The 26,725-nt window shown below is 38.3% G+C and overlaps 1 protein-coding gene across 1 annotated transcript in view; it reads right to left on the reverse strand.

Annotated features, from left to right (window-relative positions):
* Positions 1-26,725, reverse strand: part of USP24 (ubiquitin specific peptidase 24) — a 201,450-nt gene that overhangs the window by 19,582 nt on the left and 155,143 nt on the right. Inside the window, exons 42-59 of the mRNA XM_007956287.2 lie at positions 25,061-25,205; positions 21,813-21,932; positions 21,074-21,199; positions 20,447-20,545; positions 19,147-19,229; positions 18,617-18,758; positions 18,294-18,413; positions 17,442-17,662; positions 16,948-17,072; positions 14,678-14,819; positions 14,025-14,175; positions 12,321-12,416; positions 11,361-11,464; positions 9,491-9,604; positions 6,957-7,053; positions 4,485-4,601; positions 3,867-3,959; positions 827-929 (exon numbers count right to left, since the gene is read on the reverse strand). Of these exons, the coding sequence (XP_007954478.1) occupies positions 827-929; positions 3,867-3,959; positions 4,485-4,601; positions 6,957-7,053; positions 9,491-9,604; positions 11,361-11,464; positions 12,321-12,416; positions 14,025-14,175; positions 14,678-14,819; positions 16,948-17,072; positions 17,442-17,662; positions 18,294-18,413; positions 18,617-18,758; positions 19,147-19,229; positions 20,447-20,545; positions 21,074-21,199; positions 21,813-21,932; positions 25,061-25,205 (2,198 nt within the window). The remainder of the gene's footprint in view (positions 1-826; positions 930-3,866; positions 3,960-4,484; positions 4,602-6,956; positions 7,054-9,490; positions 9,605-11,360; positions 11,465-12,320; positions 12,417-14,024; positions 14,176-14,677; positions 14,820-16,947; positions 17,073-17,441; positions 17,663-18,293; positions 18,414-18,616; positions 18,759-19,146; positions 19,230-20,446; positions 20,546-21,073; positions 21,200-21,812; positions 21,933-25,060; positions 25,206-26,725) is intronic.

Raw genomic sequence — 26,725 nt, forward strand, 5'->3', positions numbered from 1 at the left:
TGGGATCTACCACAAGCAGCTGAGTAGCTGCCTTTGGGATGTGGTCTACTTCCTGTATAGAAGGAGAAGCCTTGGGAATGGTCTATAGCCTACGGCATGCTTGGACCCTGCATGTAGCTGTGTCATTGCTCAGCAGCCTGCTATGCCCTGCCGACCTTGGGACTTACAGTGGACTTAAGTTAATGGCCTGCCCGTGTGGTTTGGTAACATCAGGACAGTGCCTTTTTACTTGTCAACCTTGGGGCTTCTCAGCCTCAGCAGCTAGCAGCTGTCTGAGTGAAGAAATGCCTCAAACTCCAGTGGGCCAGAAGCAGGAGGCAGAGCTGGACCCCAAGGTTGAGGGGCTTTCACCCAGCCCCTAGAGCCTGGCACTTTGAACTTGGACTTAAAGCCTCCAAATTGTAAGAATAAACTCCTGTTTGTTAAGGCCATCCCATTTGTGGTATATTCTTATTAGAGCAGCACTAGGTAACCAGAACACATGGCTAGCACATTCCAACCCACACCTTGGCTATTTTTCCCACTAAACAAGTTGTGTCAATTATTACCTTTTAATCCTAGAGTTGTTTTTGAAAAATACTTATATAACCCCCTCACCCTAAAAATGACTGATTCCCTTTCCCTAATTTGTCTAATATAACAGATTAGTAAAATAAGGTGAAGTTTAACATGAATTAAAACAAAAACTTTTAAATGTTCCTCATATATCAAATAGCCAAATGAGACACAAGTGATACTCATTTAATTGCTAACATGATTACTCGCCATGCTAGATAAATTCAGTATTTCTTCATTTTTCTAGTGTCTTAAAGATGTTAAAACTTACCAACATTCCTTTGGGAAGAGACATCTGAATGCAGAACCAGCAATGCCACTGTATTGTGAAGATTCCCAAATTCGCGGGCTTGTGCTGAACTCCATCGGCGAATCTGGCATCAGAGAAGATAAGGTGCAAGTCAGTGTTTCGGTTGGAGATAACATGAAAAAAGAAGATTTTCAGGTTGATGCTATTTGAGGCCACAAATATTTCTCAATGCTTGACAGAAGAGTCAAAGTAAAAAGAGGCACATGGTGTTAAGCTAGCTCAAATGTGTTTTTTCCCCTAGACATATTTACTCATGTTTTAAAACAAAGTCATCTACGTATACATAAAATATGTTTATGTATTGGTGTGCCAGGTAGGTTTCCTCTTCATTAGTAGAAAGAGAAAAAAGCCTATGGGGCCGGAGAACAGGAGGCTTGCCCTGCCTTGCCACACACTGTGCTATATCAGTGGATGCAGTGTAGTAAATTACTTAGTATGGCTTTTCTACCCATAAGTCATTGTAAATTCATTGGTGGAATGAGCAACTGAGGAGCTCCTGATTGTAAATGTTATCCACCTGGGTTATTTCTTTTGGGCGTGGCACAACACAATGTTATGGGAGGTTCTCTCTCAGGTGCTTAGAGTTCTGATGCTATGATTGGCTAGTTTGGCCCACTCTGCCAGCTCAAAAGGAGGCCTCCTAGAGGCAGAACTCTCTCTGACTGCTGGTTGAGGAAGACGTGCTGCTGAAAGAGACATGCGCTACTGAGATATGCATTGCTGGGAAAGAGACGCAAGAGACACACGTTGCTGAGTAAGACACCGAGGGACCAGCACTGCTGGGAAAGAGACTGTGAGAGACTGTTGGCTGAGGGATGGTGGGCTGGGAGAGAGACTGAGCATTTTTCCTGAACTTGAATTGTAGCCTGTGGTGCTTCACTAATAAACCCCATAATCTGTGAGCTCTGTGTGGCCACTGCAGCAAATTATCGAATCCAGGAGAGAGGTGGTGTGTGCTTTGGGAGGAACGGTTGGTGAAAGGGCTTGAGGGAGGCAGCATGTCCGGCCTCACAGGAATAGGCCTTGGGCTATTGATGGTGATTCTGTCTTCCTCTTGAGGGATTAGAGGAGGTCAGAACATGTGCCCTCCTTGTCCATTTAGCAGTGGAAGCAAGGTTTTCCCATAAAAATGTCTCACTCTCACAGTTGTGAGGATCAAAAGAAATATAAAAATTAAAATGTCCTCAAAAGTAAAAATATGCTTCCATAAATGCAAGACGATATTAATGATATCAATATTAATTATACATGTAGCTGAATTACAGTGAATTTAAATCAATCACTAGAGCTAATGGAATCCCTAATATAGAAGAGCTTGATCTGAAAACTGGCTACTGCAAATCTCAACATAATAGCAACACACAGAGCATGTTACAGTGCCAGTCCTGGTTTTTAAATACTGAAGAGGAAGAGCAGCACAGTGATATGACAGGAAGCTGAGAGGAGGCCAGAGCAGCAAGCTTGTCTCCCTTCACAAAGACAGGGAAGAGCGAGAGAAAACCTTGCTGTGCGATGCATTACATACAGGGGAAAGCTCAGGCTTTGAAATCACCAGAGCTTTGTAACCCTAAACAAGTTACTTAATTTCTCTGTACTTTATTTCCTGCCTGTGTATGGGGAGAAAACTGCCTACTTTACTGACCTGTTTCAGAGGTATGGCATATACCATGACTAGTTGTGACTCGCATGAATAAGTTCTCCATTACAGGACTTACCATTATCGCATGTTAATAATATTTTGTGTATTTTAAATCTATTAAACAAAAAAGATATAATGGGAAACATACCAATAGGAACTTCAAATCATGGCCATGTTTTGATATCTCCAACCCTTTTATTATAAAACAACTTCCCTTTCATTCAGCTCATAGCAGTACAGCTTCACGTCTGAATACAGCATTAAAATTGCCTTGTTTTCACAGCCTCTAAAGAGCTCTGGTGGCGTAGTGCCTAAGGCATTTGACTGCTAACCAGAAGGCTGGTTGGTTCAAACCTACCAGCCACTCTTCAGAAGGAAGACTGGGCAATCTACTTCTGTAGAAATACTGCTTCAGAAACCCAAGAAGGGTTTCTATGAGTCAGATTCGACTCGACCACAGTGAGTTTTGTTTTTGGTAAGAAGCAGAGCTTCCCAATGCTAACCACTCTTGCTTCTAGCCTCCCAGTCAGAATCCATCTGTGGTGGTTAAGTTTGTATGTCAACTTGGCTGGGCCTGGTTGAGTGGCTGGGCAGCTGGTGGTAGTTACTCCTCATGCTGAGACTAGCCATCAACTCCATGGTGGGACCTACCACAAGCAGCTAAGTAGCTGCTTTAGGGATGTGGTCTCTTTCCCGTGTATAAGAAATGGCTTTGGGAATGGTCTCTAGCTTATGGCACACTTGAACCCTGCATGTAGCTGTGTCGTTGTTCAGCAGCCTGCCATGCTCTGCCAACCTTGGGACTTTCAATGGACTTGAATCAATGGCCTGCCATGTGGTTTGGTAACATTAGGACCGTGCCACTTTATTTGTCAACCCTGGGCTTGTTAGCCTCAGCGGTCAGTAGCTGCCTGAGTAAAGAGATGCCTCTAGCTTCAGTGGGCCGGGAGCAAGAGGCAGAGCTGAAGCCCAAGTTTGAGGGGCTTTCACAGAGCCCCTAGAGCCTGGCACTTTGAACTCGGACTTAAAGCCTCCAAACTGTAAGAGAATAAACTCCTGTTTATTCAAGCCATTCCATTTGTGGTATATTTCTGTCAAAGTCACACTAGGTAACCAGAACATCATCTTTCCCTCCTGTAATACTCAGCATTTCCCATTTTGATCTCATCACTATTTCCATGGGTTATTATTAGACTAAGATCTATGAGGATGTTGTAAAAATAGCAACTCCAAAGAATTTAAAAATATATGTGGTACTAGTACTTGGGACTCTTGCAAAATTAAAATAAAAATAGTAACCATCTACACAAAGCAGCTATGAAAACCACAGCTGTTTCACTAGGAAGCTAGGAAGTCTGTTACCTGATTGTTTTGCCGACTGGCCCCCAAGAGAAAGCTGATCATGTGCCGCAGAGCTGAGTGCCTCAGGAGAAGGTCTCCAGCCCTAATACCTTGCTGTCACAAGATATTGAGAATGACAAATTATATTTCTATCCAAACAAAAATTTGTTTTGAAAACACAGTTAAATGAAAGTATTAAAAAAATATATTATTTTTTAAATGATGCTATGGTTTACATAAAGAAAGCACTTATTCGATCTAATTTAAAAAACCAGCCTCATATTGCTTCAAACGGCTACCAAAAATACAATTAGCCAGTAGTTTAAATGCAGTCTTTTACTATTATCAATGAGCAACTGTACTTACTTGCATCGGAATTCTTGCAAGTAATGCAATGCACAAATTAAAGTTTGAGAGAACACTCATAGCCTTACTGTATTGATCCTATACTGACCAGTCTAAAATTTTTCCATGTCTAAAATTCATTGTCTTTTTTTCCCCCTTTTAGACTATAAATCCAAACAGTAAAACAGGATCCTTAAACACTGAAAAGTAGACTTCTTTCATTCACATCCACTATAAACACAGTATACTTTAGCATGTATTAGGAAATAATACCGGGGAGAAAAAAAAATTTACCTTTTGTACAAAAGTGTTGAACAGGAAAAAGTACTGAGCACAATTTTTACAATTTTCTGGAACATCTTTATCCAACAGAGCAAGAAGTACCTCCAGTAACTGATGAAGGCTTTTTAACTGGTTAGAAGAAAGATGAAATTACATGAAGAAAAAGAGTACAAGAAAGACATCTGTAACAGTGTTAATTTGAAACCACTATGAGAACAAAATAAAAGTCAGATTGATACAATCCAGTCTTGGATTCAGATGGATTTATGTTTTGGATAGCAGATACAGAATTATCAGTTTTACCTTTCAGGGAAAGATCAGTACTGTAGACGTAATTAAGGAAAGGGAAGCCTAGTTTTGTTTCCTAGATTTCAGAGTCGGGCATGATTCTACTGCCTAATGGTCGCATTTTCTCCAGAGTCCATTTTTGTTTCTTAAAAAAAGGAGGGGGTTTAGGAGAGACATAGTTCTGAATCCCTCCCTCCACTATGCTACTTCTTCACATAATCACAGATGCAAAGAATAAGAACACAGACACAGGCATAGGGGCTAGAAATCAAGCCAATGGAGCAAATGGAGAGCAACAGCCTGACAGAATGACAACGGTAATATCGACCCAACTGGGAACTTACTTGAAAGCCCGCTGACGCCTCATGGAAAGCTTTGAAAAACATTTTATTTGTTTAGAAACCATTTTGGTTATCACATTGCTCGTCTTTCCCTCCCACCCCAACTATGTTTTTGGACAAGTCCCTAAAAATTCACCTGTGATCTGAGAATTAAGACCAGGCTTACTATTCTTATAGTTCATCCCCTTTGAAGATGAAGTCATAGACTTTTGAAATATTCCCATCCTCCCTGTCACAGCCATTATTAATACCGCAAAAGTCAGCATTTATATAGCACTTCATTTTCAAAGTACTTTACAATCTAAAGTGGGTGGCAAGAGGCACCATTTCTACTATGGAGGGGAGAAAAAACAAAATACACCAGCAGGATATGAAATAGAATTTACTGAGGCAAATGGCTTCCATGTTTAGGTCCTCCACTCCCTTCCATTTCTACCTCCTGTAGTCCTGTCTTGAGGTTGGTGAGGTGATGTGGCAGGGCCTGAGCCCATCTTTAGGGAGACTGCACTCATTCTGCCTTCATCCTTTGTTTAGGTCGATACATGGGAGGAAGGAGCAGGGAGGAGGAAGGTCCTCATGTTAAACAATCTTGATGCAGATTAGAAATACTCCCACAGGAGTATCTCAAACCAGTAGTATCCAAACTGTCCAGAGGGTCCTGTGAAGGCAGGGCTGCACACCCCACCCTGACCTGACTAGAGTAGCTGCCAATTACCTATAGTATATGTTCTGCTTCCAGGCAAGGTTTGCTTAAAAAATGATTCTTGCTATTTAAACTGACTGAAAATTCTGCCTTCAAGTAAACAACAACTTCCTCTGATTCCTGGAATTGACAAGTCTTTTCCTAAGTCCTTCCTAAATGGCATATTCAGTCCGGACTAAGCAAAGCTCTTGAGCTTGTCTAGTTTAACAGCACATCCTGAGTTAGGCAACACTGCAAGAACTGAGTGCTTGGGTACCAGGCATTGCATTTGGGTAATGTCCTCCTGAAAGGACTTGCTCAAGGTTGCACAGCAAAGCCAGAATCTCAATTTGAAGCAGCAATTCCTAGAACTGTATTTAGTTCATCGAGACACACTGCCTCCAGCCAATATTTATAAGGATCCAATTAGTTCTGAATATAACATTTTTCAAAGGTTTCCATGTAGTGTCAGCTATTTGAAACAGCAAACTTGGAAGTAACTGCTGTATTTGCTAAGAGTTAATAACATATTGAAAGGTCAGACTTAAATTGTATGTCATTTCGCTAAGACTTTACATCTTTGGGGAGTGAGGATGGCAATAAATACCGTGGTTTGTTTTAGCACATGTAAATGTGGAACTGTGAACCGGAAAATATGTTGCAGAAAATAGGGTTAGGAAGAAGAAATTTAGAGGAATAGAAATAAAGACTGGGGAATTAAAAAAACCATGAAGGAGCTGTTTTGGCCAATGGCCCTGGATGAATGACAGTATTTGGTTTGGTTACCACCTGCAGGTTTGAGCAGCAAAATAGCTTATGAGGAAAAGAGACAAAGCCAGGGCAGCTCAAAATGTCTGTTGGTCTAGACTAGAGTCTCTAGGCTCAGGTTAGTCTCAGTTCAGAGAGATCCAGTACACACTCCTGAGAGAGAACTCTGAGAAGGGGGTATTCTAGAAAGTAATTCTTGAAGCAGACCAAAGCAGACCTAAATTCCTACCCTACCCCGGTTCCTGGGATATGAGAAGGAAGGGACAGCATGCCTTCAACCCTGGCATTTAGCAGAAAGTCAATGCATTGTATGTGGCAAAATTACCAGACTCCAATCCTAGGTGCTATTTCTTCTTATGTGCATTTAAACAGGATGTATATATAAGATTTAAAAATGAGACTGACCTTATCCTGGTAAAACAAGGCACTATCTAGAGTTTTCTCCAGAATGGTGGCTACGGCAACTCGTACTTCTCTCACACTGCACTCCAACAAGAAAATTCTAAAGTAAAGAGAAATATGGTATCAAAAAGCAAGATAGATTTCTGTAACTCCAACCTTTCCATCTTAGGTCCCAACTAATATCCAAGAAACAAAATTACTCAAAGGCCTTAGCTCAAGTCTTTTGAGAGCTTTAGCTTTATTTAGCACCTGCACATGGACGACGAAAGAAGGAGTCAAACAGAACACTTGAATACTGAAAAATGGGTATTTTTCCTTTTTCTTGCTTTCCCTAAAATGAACATCTTATAAATGTTAATTTATATTTAAAGATATATGAAGGCAAACTAACATTTTTTGAATTCTGTAACTTTAGGAGATTTGATACTCTAATTTCTCAGAATGAGATACTAACGTTCTGAGATCAGAAGGCACCTGGTGATCCCCCTTTTCACCTCTATTTTTATTTTTTTGCTTTCTTCTCTCCTCACCCACTTTAGCCCTTACTCAGCCCTTCTAGAAGCCTTTGGATGGAAAAGATCCTTGATCCTTCTGTTCTTCTTCTACCATCATAATCATCAAAACAGCAGTTAATGTTTATTAGGTGCTTCTAGTGTTATAGTTGGAGACTATCCTAAGCACTGGCTATCCATTATCTAATCCAAACCTTAAAACAACCTGAGGTGGGGTCTATTTTATCCCCCAAGACTTAGATGTGGTGAAGGGCATGGTTAGCAGAAACAGCTGTTCTCTGGGGCTGCATCACAATAGTGATGACTTGAGAGCAACCAGGTGACCCGCACAGCTTTTCTTTCTCTCTTCATATGCTCACTTCAACGTGACAAGCAGTATCATAATCACAAAGTGAAAATGCCTCTATCATAGATGACATTTCTTGACAGAAAACTCTCATTGTTCCATGCAGAAGATTTAAACATAACATAATTTTGATGAGCCAAGAAAACGCTGTTCTGAGGCACCCTGTTCAGGGAAAGTGGGGAAAGCTCCTCTTGTCTTTGCTGGTTTGAGTACAGCATTTGCATTTCCTCCCTCCCTCTCAGGAGTATGCTGAAAACTCTGTTCTTTCCCAATAGGAAGACAAAAGTGAAGCCTTTTGAGTCATTCCATGTAATTGTTAGTGTTTATTAGCTACCTAATTTGAACCAGACAGATAGGCTCTCTTCAAAATCCACTAAGAGTCTAAGTTTCTAGAAACTATAACACAGTTTAAAAGATAACATGTATTCCCCTAATATTTAGCTCTGCAGGCCTGATCAGATTCAGGTGTTATTTTAGAAAGAATACCCATAGAGAGTGCTACCCATTTCCTATTATACCCAGTAGGAGGCACCAAGAGAATGTAAACCAACACAGAACACAGGAGTTCTATAGCCATGACAAAAAAGGGCATGGCAGGAAACTAGGAAAGGGGAACTATTAGAGATTAAAAAGTCTCAAAAGACACATAAACCAAATGCAACATGTAAACTTTGTTTGGATCCCAATTTGTATGAACTGAATGGTAAAATGGCATTTTTAGCAAAAGCCAGTAGGCTGGAAGGATAGGTTGGAAGGATGAGTGATGACAAGGTCAAGAGAAGTACACTAGGCTGTCTGTAGCTGAAAGAAGAGACTACTAGGGATACAGAGACAGAACACTGAAAAATCAAGGCAGTCACTAGGCCCCTATATGATGGACGATGAAGCCTGGGAATAAGAGGAGTTGACTTGGTAAGCAGGATTGGGAATAAGGGCTAAACACTCATAGTGAATGGCTGTTGTTGTTGTTATGTGCTGTTGAGTCGGACCTGACTCATAGCGACCCCTCTTGGGGGCATCTACAGAAGTAGACTGCCCCATCTTCCTTCCAAGGAGGGGCTGGTGGGTTTGAACTGCCAGCCTTCTGGTTAGCTGTCAAGTGCCTTAGGCACTACGCTACCACAGCTCCCATAGTGAATGGAGCAACTAGAATTTTTACCAGAACAAGCAAATTATTTATTTTTATTATATATCATAGATAAATATACCACTTATGTAAAAAATGTATATATGTATATGTATGTATATGTGTATACACACACACACACACACATATATCCATACCAGATTTAAAAACAACATAGACAACACTGTGGACTGTGCAGTAAACTAGGGTTGTTTACTACTCTATATTCTAACTTGCCACCGACTATGAGTCCCTGAGGGAAGAGACCTGCACGTCTGAATCCCCTGAACCACAGCAGGGTTCAGGTCATGCTTGCCAGTGAGCACTTGGCTATCTGCCTCATGTGCTCTCCTTGTACGTGATGAATGCTTATCTGAGTCTAGTCGAGCAGAGATGGTTTTAGAATGAAAGATTTTGGAGTGACTCAGTTTTCCCACTGCAAACAATCAGAGAGAGAATTTCAACTTCAAATAAAAAGGATTACAAGAAACCTCAGCTTTAAATCACCAGAAAAAGCACAAATAACTTTAAGTAAAAGATCTCAAACACTTACTTTATTAGCTCTCGTCCTTCAGAACTAATAAGATATTCAACTAGCCACTGACAAGCATCAAAACTTTTTGAAAGTAATGCTTCAATAGTGGCAATCCATTCTTCAGTATCAACCCTTTAAAAAAGCAAAGATAACATTGTTCAGAATACAGTCCCAACAAATACCTCACTTTGATTCTTCTATTGGGGGTGCTGGGTGAGGTAAGTTAAAAACTCAAGGACTAAGGACTAACATGGCTCAAAGTGCCCCAGAAGCCAATGCTTTGCACTCTTTGGTTATTGATGATAAGACTTTCTTCCTCCAAAAAATGTGAAGAAATTTAAGTCTTAGACTTTTACTTTCATCTTCTGCATCTTCCTCAAACAATTTCAATTAGAAAAAAAGACTGATCTGTAGTATTTTGTTTTGCTAAATTAATTTACATTCACAAAACTCCCACTTTCAGAACAGCTTACTATGGCAACATTACTCTACCATATTGCTACAACCATTAATATCTTACTTTATGGAATAAAAACATTCAGGCAGAAAAAAAGGTAGAATGATTATACTACTCATGACCTGGCACAACTTCCAGCTGCCTACTGTCACCCTCAGGAAGGTAAATATAAAATGGAAATAGTGTACAGTGTGTAGACAGCTTGAGCAAATTTTACAAATAAATGTAACCAAGTCACTTTCCTTATTTTACCATATACTAGACTTTAAAAGATGCACATTATTTCTTCCTTTTTCAATCAAATAATAAAAACTGGTATCACAATGAAAATGACATTGCTATCATATTCATTCCCTTTAAAGTTTCTCAATTACAACATTTTTCCAAAAACTTCTCCACACTTGGAGAAGCTCTCCATGTTAACAAGTGATAAAAAACTGAGCACTTCAGTGGTCTTCTCTCTGTAACTGGTCTCCTCACCCTGAGTCTCTCCTTACTGCAGGTATTTATAAGCACTGCTCAATTACTCTTCATCCTCTACTTATTTATTCAAACAACTATTTATCCAGAACTTATGTCTCAGGTACCCTACAAGGTGCTCAGTATAAAAACTAATGATGAATAAGACACTATCAGTCTAGAATTTCTAAGGACTGCTATGAACACACCATCTTCCTATTCAAAACTCTTCTATGATCTCAACTGCACAAAGCCCTACTTCCTACTCTTGGACAAGGGACATTCAATGATCTCACCTAAGCCCAACCTTCAGATGTCTCCTCAAGTGAGTTCCTGACATGTAGGGGTGAGGCACAGCTAGTCAGTCATGGCTCCTTAGGGAAGTGTTGCCTGTTACTCATGTTTTTCCTCTCCATCTAGAATGAGCCCTCTGTGTTTTTCTATCTTTGCCTTTCAAAACCCCTTGGGAATATTAATGTCTTAACAGGTACTCTAATCCCCGTATCTGGATATGATTTTACCCACTTGCTCCTCCAAAATAACCCCCAGCACTTTTGTACTGTTAATTCTTTTTTGTTATATCTCTCCCTCCTATTTGACTGTTGTTGTTGCTGTTAGCTGCCATCAGAACTGTCCCTGACTCACGGTGACCTCATGTGCGATGGAATGAAATGCTGCCCTGCTCCCGATGCATCCTCATGATTGGCTACAGAACGAACTGTCGCCATCAATAGGGTTTTCATTGGCTAATTTTTAGAAGTAGATGGCCAGGCCTTTCTCTTTATTAGATTAGAACTAATTTCCTTAATGATACAGACATGTCTTAATCACCTGAGCATATTTGGTGGTGCCTTCACAATGGTCTAAAAAGCTGAATTTATAAAATTCAACTTTAATTAAGTTATTCAACTTTAATTGAATTAATCCGTGTCTGCTGTCACACCACATTATCAAAAATATATCACTTCTCACCTGAGTTTTTTCTTTGTCCGTAGATAAGTCTGAAATAGGAACTGGATGGCAAGCTGCAAGCTTACCTTTGCCATGCAAGGATAATACGGATGTTTTAATTTAGTCTAAGACAGAAGGGAAAAAAGATAGAGTATTTTTTCACAGAGGTTTTTTAGATTATTACCTTTCTTATCAACTGAATAATGACACATGGTAATGTTATATACTAATAAGAAAAATCTAGCCAATTCATTACAGAAAATGTTCCTCATAAGTTTTTTTTTTTTTTAACGTTAAGAAATGACATACTCTTCTTTCATGAGGTCCTCTCAAAATAGAGCCCTGAGACCACAGGATGTTAAGTAGGCTACTGTGACCAAGAACTTTTACCTTATTGGCAACTTATACAGAATCATGGCACTCAACAAAAAAAAAATACTTGGCACTTACATCTTGAGCTTTATAATATCTGATTACAAATTGGGAAAAGTTAATCTCCACAAAGCTCAGTATCAACTGACGCCACTTCATGGCTACTCCATGGGTCTTCTTTATAAATCCTAAACCAAAACCAAACTCACTGCCATCAAGTCGTCTCTGACTTACAGTGACCCCTTCTCGGGTTTCTGAGGCAGTATCCCTACGGAAGTAGATTGCCCAATCTTCCTTCCCAGGAGTAGTTGGTGGGCTTGAACCACAAGCCTTCTGGTTAGGAGTCAAATGCCTTAGGCACTATGCCACCAGAGATCCCTAAACAAGGGCCATAAAAAATCCATACCCACCCAATCTACATTTGATTACTCTGAACATTGCATAGATTTTGGTATCACCCAATAACTGACACATTTGTGGGTAATTAAAAAAAAATCTAAATTGAATGTTAACAAGGGTCAGTGGAGATGAGTCACTAAATGTTTTAACTAAAAGATATTTAACTGTAATTCTCTTATTTCTTTAGTAATGATCCAACTAGCTACTTACAGCATTCAATGAAGCTAAAGACAAAACGAAACTGAAATAGTCACTACTGTACACATCTCTATTCTTCATAAACTTGAGGTTTTCATCTCTCACCATCTACAAAAGAAAATTAGTAATTATTTCTAAGAAACGGAAAAATAGTAATTGGAGGACACGTCTAGTGATACACTAAGTAAAATGCAAAGCTTTAAGGTCTGTAATGCCCTTCCCACATGATTTGAAATTTTAAAAGAGAAAGGAGGAAAATCTTTCTTTTGAATATAAGAAGTATAAAAAAAGTGAATTAATACATTAAAACAAAGCCTTTTGGGAAATTCAGGAAAATCTCCACAAGAAGGACAAATGAATTCTAATCTATTATTTTGAGTGAGAAGGGACAGTGTTTTCCCAAGTACAAGCAACTCCCTTGTATCAATAGCTTAATTCTTTTTCTTTCTCCCCTAACGAAAGACCGCATCTTTTCCTTAAATTCTCTGGATCTAGCTATTCATTGTAAAAGGCCATGTGGCCAGTGCCTAGCTTTTTATTACTTAAGGTATAGAGCCTCGATTGTAGTCAGACAATTTTGAATTTAAATCCTGGGTCTGTGACCCTAGCAGTCATTTTTCTTTTTCTGAGACTTAGTTTTTCCCTCTGAACAAAGGCAATAAAGCCTGCTACTGCACAAGAGTGTCCTAAGAATTGGAGATTTGTTTAAAGCATGCAGCAATGAGTAGGTATTCAATAAATAAAGGTTATATTATCATATTAGACTTACCTAAAGGTTATGAGCCTCGTTTTATACTTCAGATGTTCCTTGTACGTTTTAATAATTCCATTACACACGTTTCTTCACTGTTTCCCCTGTCCCTCCCCCAATTTATTTGTGACAATCACACAAATAGGTCAGTGATAGTGTGGACCAATGTTGTGTATTCATATTTGTGTTCTTAATACTATGTGTGGCAATAACTTGACAGCTGTATGGACTGAATTGTGTCTTCCCAAAACCTGTGTCAACTTGGTTAGTCCATGATTCTCAGTATTATGTAATTATCCTCCATTCTGTGATGATGTAATTATCCTGTGTGTGTCACAAATCCTAAACTCTCATGTTAATAAGGCAGGATTAGAGGCAGTTACGTTAATGAGGCAGGATATAATCTATAGGAGTAGGCTGTATCTTGAGTCAATCTCTTTTGAGATATAAGGAGATTAAATAAGTGATCACATATGGAGAGACTTCAGTACCACCAAGAAGAGCATATCCTTTGGACCCAGGGTTCCTGTGCTGAGAATGTCCTAGATCCAGGGGAAGATGGATGCCAGGACACATGGCGATCTCCAAGGAACACTGGGCCCACAAATACTGAAAGGAGACAAAGACCTCCTCCTAAATTGTGAGCTGATAAGAGAGAGAAAGCTTTCCCCTAGAGCTGACACCCCAGAACTGAGACTTTAAGTCTCCTAAATAATGAGAGAACAAATTTCGGTTTGTGAAAGCCATTTGTTTATGGTATTTCTGTTACAACAGTACTAAATAACTAAGATGACAGACATCTCTGGAACCCAGTATAAAAAATTCATTAACAAAGTGAGTAAAACGATGGGGCCGTAGGGCATGATGAAACCCACAAGAAGCCAACAGAACTTCTGGACCTCTGTGATGAGTTTTGACATTTATATGGGTTTTACCCTGTGGAATTTCTTTCATATGGTTCTGACCTGGTATATTCGAGCAGGCATTTTTTCCACAAACAGTCCTTTTTTCTCTCCTTTTTTAACCAACTTTGTTAGAATAGAGAGTCGGTCATTGTTAGGCCTATGAGGCCGAGGAGATGACTGAGGTGAAATTTCTGGTGAAGATGGAGCTGACCTAAGAGAGAGAAGCAGAAAACTATCTGGTATAAAGTAGCTATCATTTCAGTAGTTATTAAAACTTGCCAAACTCAGATAAACAAAGTACTAGATAGACAAAATAAACTGTATGCTTTCCTGACCAATACATTAAAATACAAAATCACTGGTAACAGGACCTTTAAAAACAAAACTAATCTTTCTGATAGCAGTGATATGGTACTATATTTCAAACATAAAGATATTCAATAAATGCTGCCAAAATTTTCAAAATCTCAGTTCTAGAAGGGAGGTAAAAACCTTCAATTCTAGAATGATTTAGGTACATGTTTCTAAATACAAAATAACTTTTTGCTAAGGAAACAACGGCCAGAAGAAGGAAAGGGGGTAGAGTAATTTACTTATTTTCTTTCAAAACTTCTCTCTAGCTGATTACCTTTAAATCTCAAACAGTACATTACAAGCATTACAAGATCACCTACTGAAATCCTATAGCAAAAAATACACAGAGAGAAACTTACAGAGAGAGATCCTCAGCTTCCTGCCTTACGACGCTGACTCGACTTTTCTTTGGTAATACTGGGGAGTTTTGATCAGATACCCTTTGGTAGAAGAGCATATAGGCATTCCAGTATCTTCGGCGTACATCTGTATATGGGTTTGCTTTATGACAAAATATTAAGAAAGAAGCCTTTATAAATAAGGAAGTTTTTCTAGTTTTAATAATCTAAAACAAAGGGCCCATAAATTCAGTAAGCAACTACTTAACTAAATTTGTAAAATGCAAAGCTTAAGTAAAACGTGTGACTTTTATTTATTTATTTATTTTGTGTGTCACTTTTAAAGAGTACTAGTTGGAATGGAGGTCTAGTAGCATAGTGGCTAAAGCACTTGACTGCTAACCAGAAGGCTGATGGTTCAAACCCACCAGCCACTCCTCGGAAGGAAGGCTGGGCAATCCTACTTCCGTAGTGATACTGCCTTGGAAACCCAAGGAGGGGTCGCTATGAGTCGGGCCGACTCGACGGCACATAACAACAACAACAACAGTTGGAATGGAAGTCAGGGTACCACAGTTCTGGGAATAAAATGGACTAACTCATTTGGAAGGTGACATGGGGGGGGGCAGAAACTGCATGGTGATGGAGTAAAGGAAAGAAGGTAAATATTGCTAGGCAAATCAAAATTGAAGCAAAAGGCAAGTAACATTTTAAAATATGTTCTGTTCGGATTATATTTGGCTTCACTTGACTATTTTTGCACTGACCAGCCAAAATTTTCTTGGTAAATTCTGGCAACTGTACTACAATTATTAAAGGTCACCACCATTAGATGCATCCCTGCCATAACATGGTATCATAGTCTAATATAGTGGGTCTAATACAGAGAGAAATTTAGAAATGTTCCTATTTCAAAATCAGGCAAGAATGATCATACTTAGGTTGGTTTTAGAAATGCTAATGTTTTCTTACAGCAGTATTTTTCAAACAGCAGATTCAGATTGGATTTTTGTGATATACTTTCCATCATACTTTTTTTCCCCTTGGGGATGGCAGTTGTGAAGGTAAACCTTGCTTTGTTACATCATATAACAAATACGATTTTAAAAACACAGGTACTAAAAATGCCTTCACTAATTAACCAAAAAAAAAACCCTCACTGCCGTCGAGTTGATTCGACTCCTAGCAACCCCTCCTTGGGTTTCCAAGGTGGTATTCTCTATGGAAGCAGATTGCCCAATCTTCCTTCTGAGGAGTGGCTGGTGGGTTTGAACCACCAGCCTCTGGTTAGCAGTCAAATGCCTTAGGCACTACACCAACAGAGGTCCTATACCCTCCAAACAAACCAAAAAAAACTCACTGCCATCAACTCGATTCTGACTCATAGTGACCGCCATTAGGTTTTTGAGATGGTAAATCTTTACAGAAGTATATTGCCACATTTTCCTTCCACAAGCAGTTGGTGGGTTTGAACCACCAACCATCTGGTTAGCAGTCAAAATGTCTTAGGCACTACACCGACAGAGCTCCCATACCCTCCAAACAAACTCATTGCCATCAAATCGAATTCGACTCATAGGGACCACCACTGGGTTTCTGAGATGGTAAATCTTATGGAAGTAGATTGCTCCATCTTTCTTCCACAGAGCAGTTGGTGGGTTTGAACCGCCAACCATTTGGTTAGCAGTCAAATGCCTTAGGCATTATGCCACCAGAGCTCCTTAACCATACCCCCAGACAGGGGAAAAGGAAATTTGAAAGAGAAAAAAAAAACTTTAGTGCATAATTATGTCTTCTGAAACTATTTTGCAGTTGGAATTCTTAGTTCATTACTTTCTTCTTGATACTCATTTCTTCTTATATCCTTTACCCCTAAGACTTTTAGAAAAAAAATTTGTTTGAATATTTAAATCTGAGCATCAAAGAACTTTCTTGGTTCTATAGCTAGAGCAGCAGTATTATTAAAAGAATAAAATAGATTATAATCATAGAAAACTATAAAGCAAGAAAGGAGCCCTGGTGATGGAGAAGTTAAGCACTCAGATGCAAACCAAAAGGCTGGTGGCTTGAGCCCAAGAGCTGGTCCATGGGAAAATGATGAGGCAGCCTGCTTCCATAAAGATTTACAGCCTTGCAAACTCTATGGGGGCGGTTCTGCTGTCTGATAGGTCACTATGAGTTAGAATTGATTCTGTAGCAATGGGTTTGTTTTATTTTTATCTTGTACAAATTTTAAAAACAAAACAAACAAAAAAAAAACTAGAGGAAAATATCAATTTGTAAACACTTACTTTGATCATAAACTTTTGGTCTATATTCTCCTCCAAAGCATTCATACTCCAAGGTTTCATCATTTAGGTCAAATTCTTCTATTACTGTGTCATTAAATTTATACCACTTCCCTTTTCCACATCCCCTAGAGTCCAGAGATAAGAAAAACCTTGTAAGATCAAAAAAGAAACACTCCCACTCTCAATATTTACCTCTATGTATTTTCCACAAATAAAACAGGTAATGATCATTTGAAAAATATCTATGAAAAATATAGCAAGTTATTTCAATTTCTAAAATAACTTTCAAATTAAAGGGATTAGTATTACACCAAGCTTTAAAAACTCAAAGTGAAAAAGGATCAAAGAACAATGCAAAAGCTTCTCTGCACCATACAGGTATGTGTGAAGGCCTGGGTAGGAAGAGCAGTGGAGAGACAGGCTAGGGTGGGGAAGGTACAGGAGAGACTCCTGGTTGGACACAGTGTGAAAGTATTGCCACGAGAAACTCTTACCGCCTATCCTTAATGAAGGAATAGTAGTGGCCTGCGTGCGCCTGCCCACTGTGTACAATGACACCAACAAGCTCATAGTTTTCTGTGAGGGCCACTTTTTTCCGTGGGGATCCCCCACCTCCCTGGTCCAAATTTCGCCCGTTTTCACCAACTTCAGAAGATGAATCCTGGCGAGCCATTCCTGAAACTGTGTAAGGCTCCATATTTAGCATCCAGGGAAACTATTTAAAAATAAAAAGACCACATGAATATTGATTAATAACATGTAGGAAAACAAACAAACAAACTCACTGCTGTCGAGTCAGATCCAACTCATAGCAACCCCTCCTTGGGTTTCTGAGGTGGTGATCTCTATGGAAGCAGAATGCCTAGTCCTCCTTCTGAGGAGTGGCTGGTGGGTTTGAACTACCAGCCTTCTGGTTAGCAGTCAAATGCCTTAGGCACTATGCCACCAAAGGTCCTAATAACATGTACAGCACTACCCAATTAAATCAGATACAAGTAAGAGAAGTAGGTTTTCCTAATTTGAGCCAATTTAAGTACAAAAATCTCAGAATGGCTCATAAATCTGGAAAAGTATCCAAATAATCCCTAAGCAGCCACTGGCCTGAGCATTAAGGATAGTGTATGAGTTCACAGCCATCACTGGGATGCCTTCCAGAAATGAGGGTTATTGCTTATAGATTTGCCTGTCCCATCGACAGTGGCTGCTTAAGGCAAGGGGCTGGGTAACCTTCATGATGTGGAGCCCATACAGCTCTGCATTTTAGGTGCGATTTCAAAATACAGGAAGGTAACAGTGAAAAAGAGAATAAGGTAATGATTATAATAAATTTCAGAAAAAAAAGTTACCCTTATTTGTTCATCATATTTAATGGAGCGTCCACTCTCCCAGTCAAATCCAAATCTCATTAGGTGAATGACCAAGACACTAGGTAAAGACTTAATACAGGTCCTTTTCACTGTTATTCTCTAAAGAAAAGCAAAAACCAATTATCTCCATGGAGAAAATAAAACAATAAAGGCAAAGGACACAGATTTCTACAGGCATTTCCCACCCTTTGGTAAACAGGCAATAACACAATCTAATGAAAGTAACAATAGAAGCTTACTATAGAGACAAAGTACATGAATTAACAAATCAATCTTATTTTTAAAAAGGGTAAATGTAATACCTTTTCTTTACACTTTTCACAGTAATATGCATTACTTCCCTCTAGAACTTCTCCTCTAACAAACTGATCCAAAGAAATTTCCAAACTTTGACAAGAAGTAACTCCTAGATTGAGAGCCATGAAAGCTTCTTCACGCTCATATCTAATTAGAAAATAAGAAAAAAACCCATGATCAATGATGGAATTTTAAAATCTTGCAATTATCACAATACCTGAGGAGCCTGAGCACAGAGCTACATTCATAATCGGTGAGATTAATCCAGAGCTTGCCCATTCTTTTAAAAGTACACTGATAAATAAAAATAATAATTTTTGACAATTTAAAATTGCTTAAAATGATAATTTTCAACAAATATTTCCTGAAGCACATAAAACATGAAAATCAAAACAATTTAATTCAATAAATATCTATAGATCCATTTAGAAATATATTTGCAAGTCTTCAATAAATGCAAGATTCACAACATAATAGAAAAATCATTTAAAAATGACGATCATGATGTTTTCACCAATGATACTTATTCACTAACCTGTGAGGACAATCTTTACAGATCTTCTGATCAGAATAGATGCCCTGAAAAGTATTCTTAAAAATCTGGTCTCTCCCCATTTTCTGTTGGAATAAAAAGTTAAAATTTTACTTGATGCCTCTTATAGGTTATTTATATAGACTGCTTTCTAGGTATAAGCTAAAACGAAGATTTATTTGTCAACCACCAAAATAAAAGAAGTCACTCTGACAGTTTAAGCTGGGAACTAAAGGAAGAATTGTTGTTGTTAGGTGTCATTGAGTCAGTTCTGACTCACAGCACAACCCTAAGGACAACAGAATGAAACTGAATAATAATAACCCATTATCAGAGCAATGTGAATAATCAGAAAAGCAGAAGAAAGACTGGGGTCAGTCAGAGTAGATATAAAAGAGTGCATTCTGTGATGATTCCAAATGCCCTTCCCACACCACCACTACCAAGTTAGCAGCAACTCCCCATAACCTTTTCCTTTTCTTGTGAATAGAATGCTATGGATTTGTAAGTTATTTAAAAAAAAAAAGAAAAGAAAAAAGGATAAACTTACATGAAATATCTAGAATGTGGCAAATAGATAGAGACCAAAGTTTATCAGTGGTTACTGGGGAGGGGAGGAGACACTGCCTGGAGGGACACTGAGTTTGTTAAGGGTGATGAAAAAATCTAGAAATAGTGGTGATGGCTGCACAACATAATGAATGTAATTAATGTCACTGAACTGTACCTGTAAAAAATGTTGAAATGGTAAATATTTTGTTATATATATTTTTACCACACACACACACAAAAGAAGAAGAAAAAGATAAATTGTGAATTGTGACTATTGACATGAAAGGCAAATGTTGACAGTGATGGCAGTCTGCCTTGTAACGAAGATGCAATACCATTTTGTCATGTTTTACTGGGTAGAGATTTAAATACCACTTTTTAATCTGGTCTTTTGTTTTCTTTGACAGAAAACTCTCTGAGTTCCTAGAATGCCGACACAAAGCCATCAGATCACCAGTGACAACTGTACTCCTGTGAGGCCAGGTTACTTCAGTGGAGTACACACACACAAATGATTATTATCTTCTAGATACAGATTATCAAGTGTAAACATGAATTAAGAACTAAAGAATTATACAGTTCTAGTAATCGTTTTGATGTTCGAAGCCAAAAGAAATGGATTATAGTTGTTGTGTTAAAGATGATCAATTCCTAATTTATCAATTTCATACTAATGCCAAATCCCCAAACACTGTTCTGGTACTAGAATTAGAGTTTGAAGGAATTAGAGGGAAAGCGACATGTTTACTACCTTAAGATACTCATCCATCTGATCAATGAGACTAGTAAAGAATTCATATGCATCTTGCTGTTCCCTCACATAAAGTTCTTTGTTCCACATCTTGAAAATCTATGCAACAAGAATTAAACACGTTGTTAAACACAAAATTAGCAATTTCTGAATACAGTGGAAAAACAATGTGAAACAGCAATAAAATGTTTCTAAACACCAAGTTCACCATTAGGGTGTGAAAGTTTGTATTGAAGTGAGATTAGCTTGTGTTCACCCATGGACTTTTTTCCCTGGTCCCTTACAATAATATTTTTTATTTAAGGGCACTGTGAAATTGGCATAAATTCAGAAGAATGATAGGAACAAGTGTTTCAGAGCTAAAACAAGTCCTTAGGAATATTCAAAATCATTAAATTATAAAATCTCTAGAAATTATCAGAGTCTATTCTTTTCAATATTCTAATTATTTGAAACCAAGGACCAATTTCAAGAATGATGATGCAACCATTCTTCCACAGGTTGTTGGCAATAGGATTAGTCAAGAGTCAATAAAGACAAGAAATCATTATCCCCTAGGGAAGGAATGTAGCTAAACTCCAAATATATAATAACTTTAAATCTTCAAAAAGTTACTGGGTCAAATACCTTCCAGAAGTTCTCAGGTACATAATACTGCAGCTTGCTTTCCATCAAATGCCCAAAGAGAGACTGCACTTGGTAAAACACACTATCATCTGGATTGTCTGTGTCATCGTCCACTGACAACAATGACTAAAAGAAATGGAATTTGTTAAGTTAGAAATATTAAAGTGCTACACAGAAAACCTTGATATATATACATGTGAGTACCCACAATGCTAGCTTAGAATGATCCATATGTCTAACTCCAACACTTCCTAGCTCGTGTAATCATGAACGAATCATCTCTTTGGGTCTCCCTTTGGCTATGAACAACCACAAGCAATAACACCAAATCACTACAAGAAATAAATGTGACATAATACACATGAAATACTCTCAAATTCACTGACTGCTATACTGTAAGCTGTTACTGTATCATTATAAAATGTTGATAACACAGCCTAAATATTTCTAAAACTACTAAAAATGTTCATACTTTCATGGGATAGAATTTGAGAATAATTTTGGAGTCCAAAAATCACATCAGATCAAGTCCATTTGTCACATAGGCAGCAATTATATCTGCATGTTTCTAAAAATAAGGAACCATCAACAACATGCTTCTATATTGATTTCAGAAGCTACTAAGAAATTCTAATTATGCCTAGTTTTGGCAAACCCCAGAAAGCAATATATAAATATGGAACAATTTTCAGGCAATGCATGCATTACTATACCAAACGACAAAGAGGCAGGAAATCACCTCAGGAAGACCAGGCTGCATATACAGCTGCTGAAAAACTGCATTCATGTAACATGTAGCACCACCATTCCTCAGCCCCACAAACCCGGAACTGGATCTGCTATCCACTGGGGGAAGGTACTAGGAAAGAGCGGAGTAGAAAGAAAGAAAGACAATTAGTATCTCTGCCACCAGCACATCTCCACTCCAGCCACTCCTCAGAAGGAAGGTGGGGCAATCTACTTCCATAGTGATACCGCCTCAGAAACCCGAGGAGGGGTTGCTATGAGTTGGGTCCAACTCAATGGCACATAACAATAACAACAAATAACAAGCCACCTGCATATCTCCGCTCTGTCTGAGAAGAAGGAGAGATATACTAACGGATTTATACATCCAACATACTAGCAGAAGTCCTTCTGCACATACTAACAGAATTATAAAATATTATCATCGCAATGGTTCTTTTTAGTTCATAAAGTAAAACACCCAGTATATAGTAGGTGTACATTTGTTTCTCCATTCATGTAGTCATGTATTCAGTCACTGGATTATCATTGAACACATATTTATTGAGGGCCTACTATGTGCCATGCATTGTGCCAGCAAAACGAGAGAACAGAAATGAACATAGTCCCTGATCTTAAGAAGCTTATAACATGGTAGGGGAACGAACATTAATCAAAAAAGAATACTAATATATATTATGAATTGAGGTAAGTACTCTAAAGGAAAGGAATACGGTTCCTTGCAAGCATTTACTATGAAGAACTCTGACTAGTCTGGATGGTCAAGAAAAGCTCATATTCATTCCTTTCCATTTTAAGTTAAAATGAAAATTCCCCTAATAAGCATATAATTAAGTAAATAAGTAGAGCCCTACCATTTCACTTAAGAATGTGTTATAAATAATGCAGAACCCAGTATAGTGCTTATCTGGGTACAAATACTCTAGAAGAGGCATCTTGAGTGAAGTTCAACATGGTCCTCTGCAAGTGGGAAAGGGTACTATAATGATGCACTTTGAGAACAGAATCTCGGTTCTGTCACGATGAGAACTTCATCTGCATCTATCTGCATCCATGTAATCAATAAATGAACCAAAACTTGCATGTCTTTTACACATTAATTACTAAATACTAACATACTTTTTACGAACATTAGACATAGAGTAGAATGATCTCTAAGATCCAATTAATCCTTAAATTTATTTGCAATCCAACGTATAGATTAAAAAAAAAATGTTTAAGTATTTATGTAAGTATTTTTTCACTATGTTGGTATAATCCCTGATTTATGGAAAAAAATTTAATTTTCATTATAATGTGATAATTAGATAATCATAACAAAACAGAAAACAAACATTGTAAACGAATGTTTCAATACAAAAAACAATATCCAATATATGTGCTCTCATATTTCTAAGCCACTAGGAGTAGTATTTCCTAGGATACCTGTCCTCACTTGCTTACCTGCCTTGTATATGTTCTATAATTCCCAGCTTAGACATCCAAAGGGATGAGACTGACTTTCTGTGATTTAGGAAATACAAAGGTAGCTTTCAAAGCATCTTCACATACTTCTACTCCTGAATCTGGTACTCCAAAAGCACCTGCAATTTGCTTCCCTCTTATAGACCCCAATATACACTTAACTGTTTGTGTTCATATCTTTGCATACTCTTCTTATTGCTGTAATGACCTTCCCACCGTGCTTCAATTGGCTTACTAGTCTTTCAGGTATTACCTTAAGTGGTGGGGTAAAGTGCCCCTTTGTGTTAGCAGAGCATGTGGGATACCTCCTCTATCTTATATTTGATCACATTACATTGAGGTTACCTGTTTATAGGGCTGTGTTTCTCACCATATGCTAACAGTCTTGGGGGCTGGGAACACAACTTCATTTTTGAGCTCCAAAAGCTTAAGACACTTCTCAGTGTAGAGTAAAACTCAAAAAATCTTTGTTGAACTTAACTGAGCAGATTGCACTGTGATGTAATGCTGGTTTGACTTTTTATCTCTCTGGTGCTTGGCATGGTGTCAAGTATTGTTACTCAAAAAGTATGCTGGAATGATATTCTTTACTGAGAATTATTATTAACCAACTTGAAAATGTCTCCCTTCTTTGGTTAAAAGAGTACCAATATACCATATACCACATATAAAACCGGGTGGCGTTTTGTTCTGCTGTGCATAAGGTCACTATGAGTCGGAAATGACTCAATAGCACCTAACAACAACAAATATACCATAGTTTCTTAGTACAATACACTATAGTTTACAATTGAGTTGAATATAAGGATCCAATAACACATTAAGAATAATATCAACTTTCTTTGTGGTTAGGAGAATGCAAACAGTTTTTTTTCTAATTAATTTCTTTTTTTAAATTGTGATTTGGGTGAAAGTTTACAGAGCAAATTCACTTTCCATACAGCAGTTCACATATACTTTGTCTCATGACATTGAGTACAATGTCATGAGTACAATTTATCCAAATGCAACAGCTCCCTCCCCTCCCACCTCTCCCAAAAGTTACCGCATCCTTCCATGTCCTCCTGCCCCACGAGCTGTCTCCCTGTGCATAAACAACCCTTCTTTCTCTCATGATTATTTTCTCCAAGGAGTGTATCTGCCTCAGGTAAATGTCCAACTCATATGCCTGTCTTTTGTTTGGCTGGAAGCCAAAGGTGTGGGTTCAATTCCAGACCTGAAGGGCAGCTAGGGGTCACAGGCTCAGTGGTTCCACCAGGCTCTATCGGACCAGCAAACCTGGTCCCCTGCCCCTCTTTTTTCCCCCCAAATGATTCTGAGTTTTGTTCCACACTGTTCTCCCTCTCCATCTAGGATCTCCTACATAGATCCCCCTCTGAGTGGTTGACAGTGGTAGCTGGGCACCATTTAGTTCTTCTGGTCTCATAGTTGTATAGGCTGTGATCGCATGGTGTACCAGTCGCTAGGACTAATTGTTATGAATCTTTGGTTTTCTTCATTCTTCTTTGCACTGGATGAGGAGAGACTCATTGTTGCATCTAGATGGCTGCTTGCAAGTTTTTAAGATTCCAGTCACAACTCCCTAAAGTAGGAGGTAGAACAATGTTTTGTGTAGTATGTTACACCAATTGAGCTTGATGTCTTCTACGACTATGGTTCCAAGCCCACAGGTTCAACTACTCGTTCCCTCTGGGTAGCTGGCTGTGCAAAGTTTTAAAATTATATGTTAAGTGATCATCCTAATAAATTAAATACACCAAAGTCTAGAAAACTTACATCAAACTCCTTGGTAAGAGCAGGGTCAGGCTGATGATGCATTGAAAGTAGCTCTTTTGTAATAATTTGAAGATTTGAAGGTGAGCTATCAGCCAACATTACAAGGACTTCATAGGCTGCCAATCGGCTATTCACTGTACTACACCTTAAGAACAAAAGACAAAAATTCGTTTCAACAATCAATCTTCTAGTTAAATTGCTCATTAAACTAAATTAGCATTTCAAATAAAAAATACGAAACTGTAATCCATTAAATAAAGTGAAGTCAGGTCTGCTCTCAGAAATCTAACAATTCAGTAGGAAGTGCTGTGCTCACTTAACAAAGGACCAGGTCACAGAAACAGTAAGGATGAAAATGGTTTAGAGCTAACTATCTTTTTGGCCTGATGATAAAATAGCAAAATTCTTTCATTTATGACTGTACAATATTCTTTAAGGAACAGATCAGCAGAAATGGCGGAGAAAAGAGTCAGAACTGTACAATAAATATGTTAATTAAAGCATGTAAGAAGAAAAGGTTTTTGTTTTTATCACCTTGGAGTTCAAATACCTAACTGGTAGAAAAAGATAGCCACACAAATCAGAACAGACACCGATAAACATTTTATATGTGCTTGCGGATAAAATAAAATCAACTTTTAATTTTGCTGAAAAAATGGCAACAAAAACGCACAGTATGCCAAATCAATTTACTTAAAGTGACATAACTGATAACGAGCAAGCACTCTGCAGGAAACTAAAGGTTTCCTATACTGATCCCCTTTAGTAAAACTCATTTAGGAGATGGATAGCAATTTCTTATTATAACCTGGGCCAATTCTGGATTACTGAGAGGATCGCAGGTTAGACAGGATACACAGAAAAGAGGACACCTAACCTTTGAGTGGACAGACGTGTTGGGTATAGATGTGTTCAAGAAGGGTTGTGGGCTCGTGGATCATCAGCCCTATGCCATGTGCTCAGGACAATGGCCACAGAGCTAGCACTGTCCTCTTTGTGTATACAGCTCTGGGTTGCAAAGCCAGGTGAGCAGGGAGGTCCCATATATACACAGGGTAAACATTAAGAGGTTGTTTTGTTATTGTTGATAGAAAAATAGCATTACTTTGGAAAAGAGTTACTGATCATTGAAACTCTAATTCTGGCTTTAGGGTTTTGGGGAAAGACTGGGAACCGATGATAAACAAACATCATTCAGAACGCTAGGAAGAGATGAAACAAAATGTGTTTCTATTAAGGCATCATATACAATTAAAAAAAAAAAGAAGAAAAAAACACTCCTTATTGATGGCAGTGCTATTTTTAATAAATATAAAAGGAAGAATCCATAAATAAAAACTTCAGTAAAACTGCTGGAAGTTTATTTTCTCGTTCATGTACATACATGTATGTATTTTAATTTTCCACGAATGAGAAAATAAATCTCATATATATAATATATACATTAAATATAAATTATTATTGTTGTGGTTGTTTGCCATCGAGTCAGACCTGACTCATAGTGACCCCTCCTTGGGTTTCCGAGGCAGTATCAGTACAGAAGTAGATTGTCCAACCTTCCTTCCGAGGAGTGGCTGGTGGGCTTGAACCGTCAGCCTTCTAGTTAGCAGTCAAGTGCCTTAGGCACTATGCTACCAGAGCTCCTAAATAAATAGATTTTATATA

This window comes from Orycteropus afer, unplaced genomic scaffold (genome assembly GCF_000298275.1).
Source record: "Orycteropus afer afer isolate SDZICR_OR568_19922 unplaced genomic scaffold, OryAfe1.0 scaffold00600, whole genome shotgun sequence".
In the NCBI taxonomy this organism is placed as follows: domain Eukaryota; kingdom Metazoa; phylum Chordata; class Mammalia; order Tubulidentata; family Orycteropodidae; genus Orycteropus; species Orycteropus afer.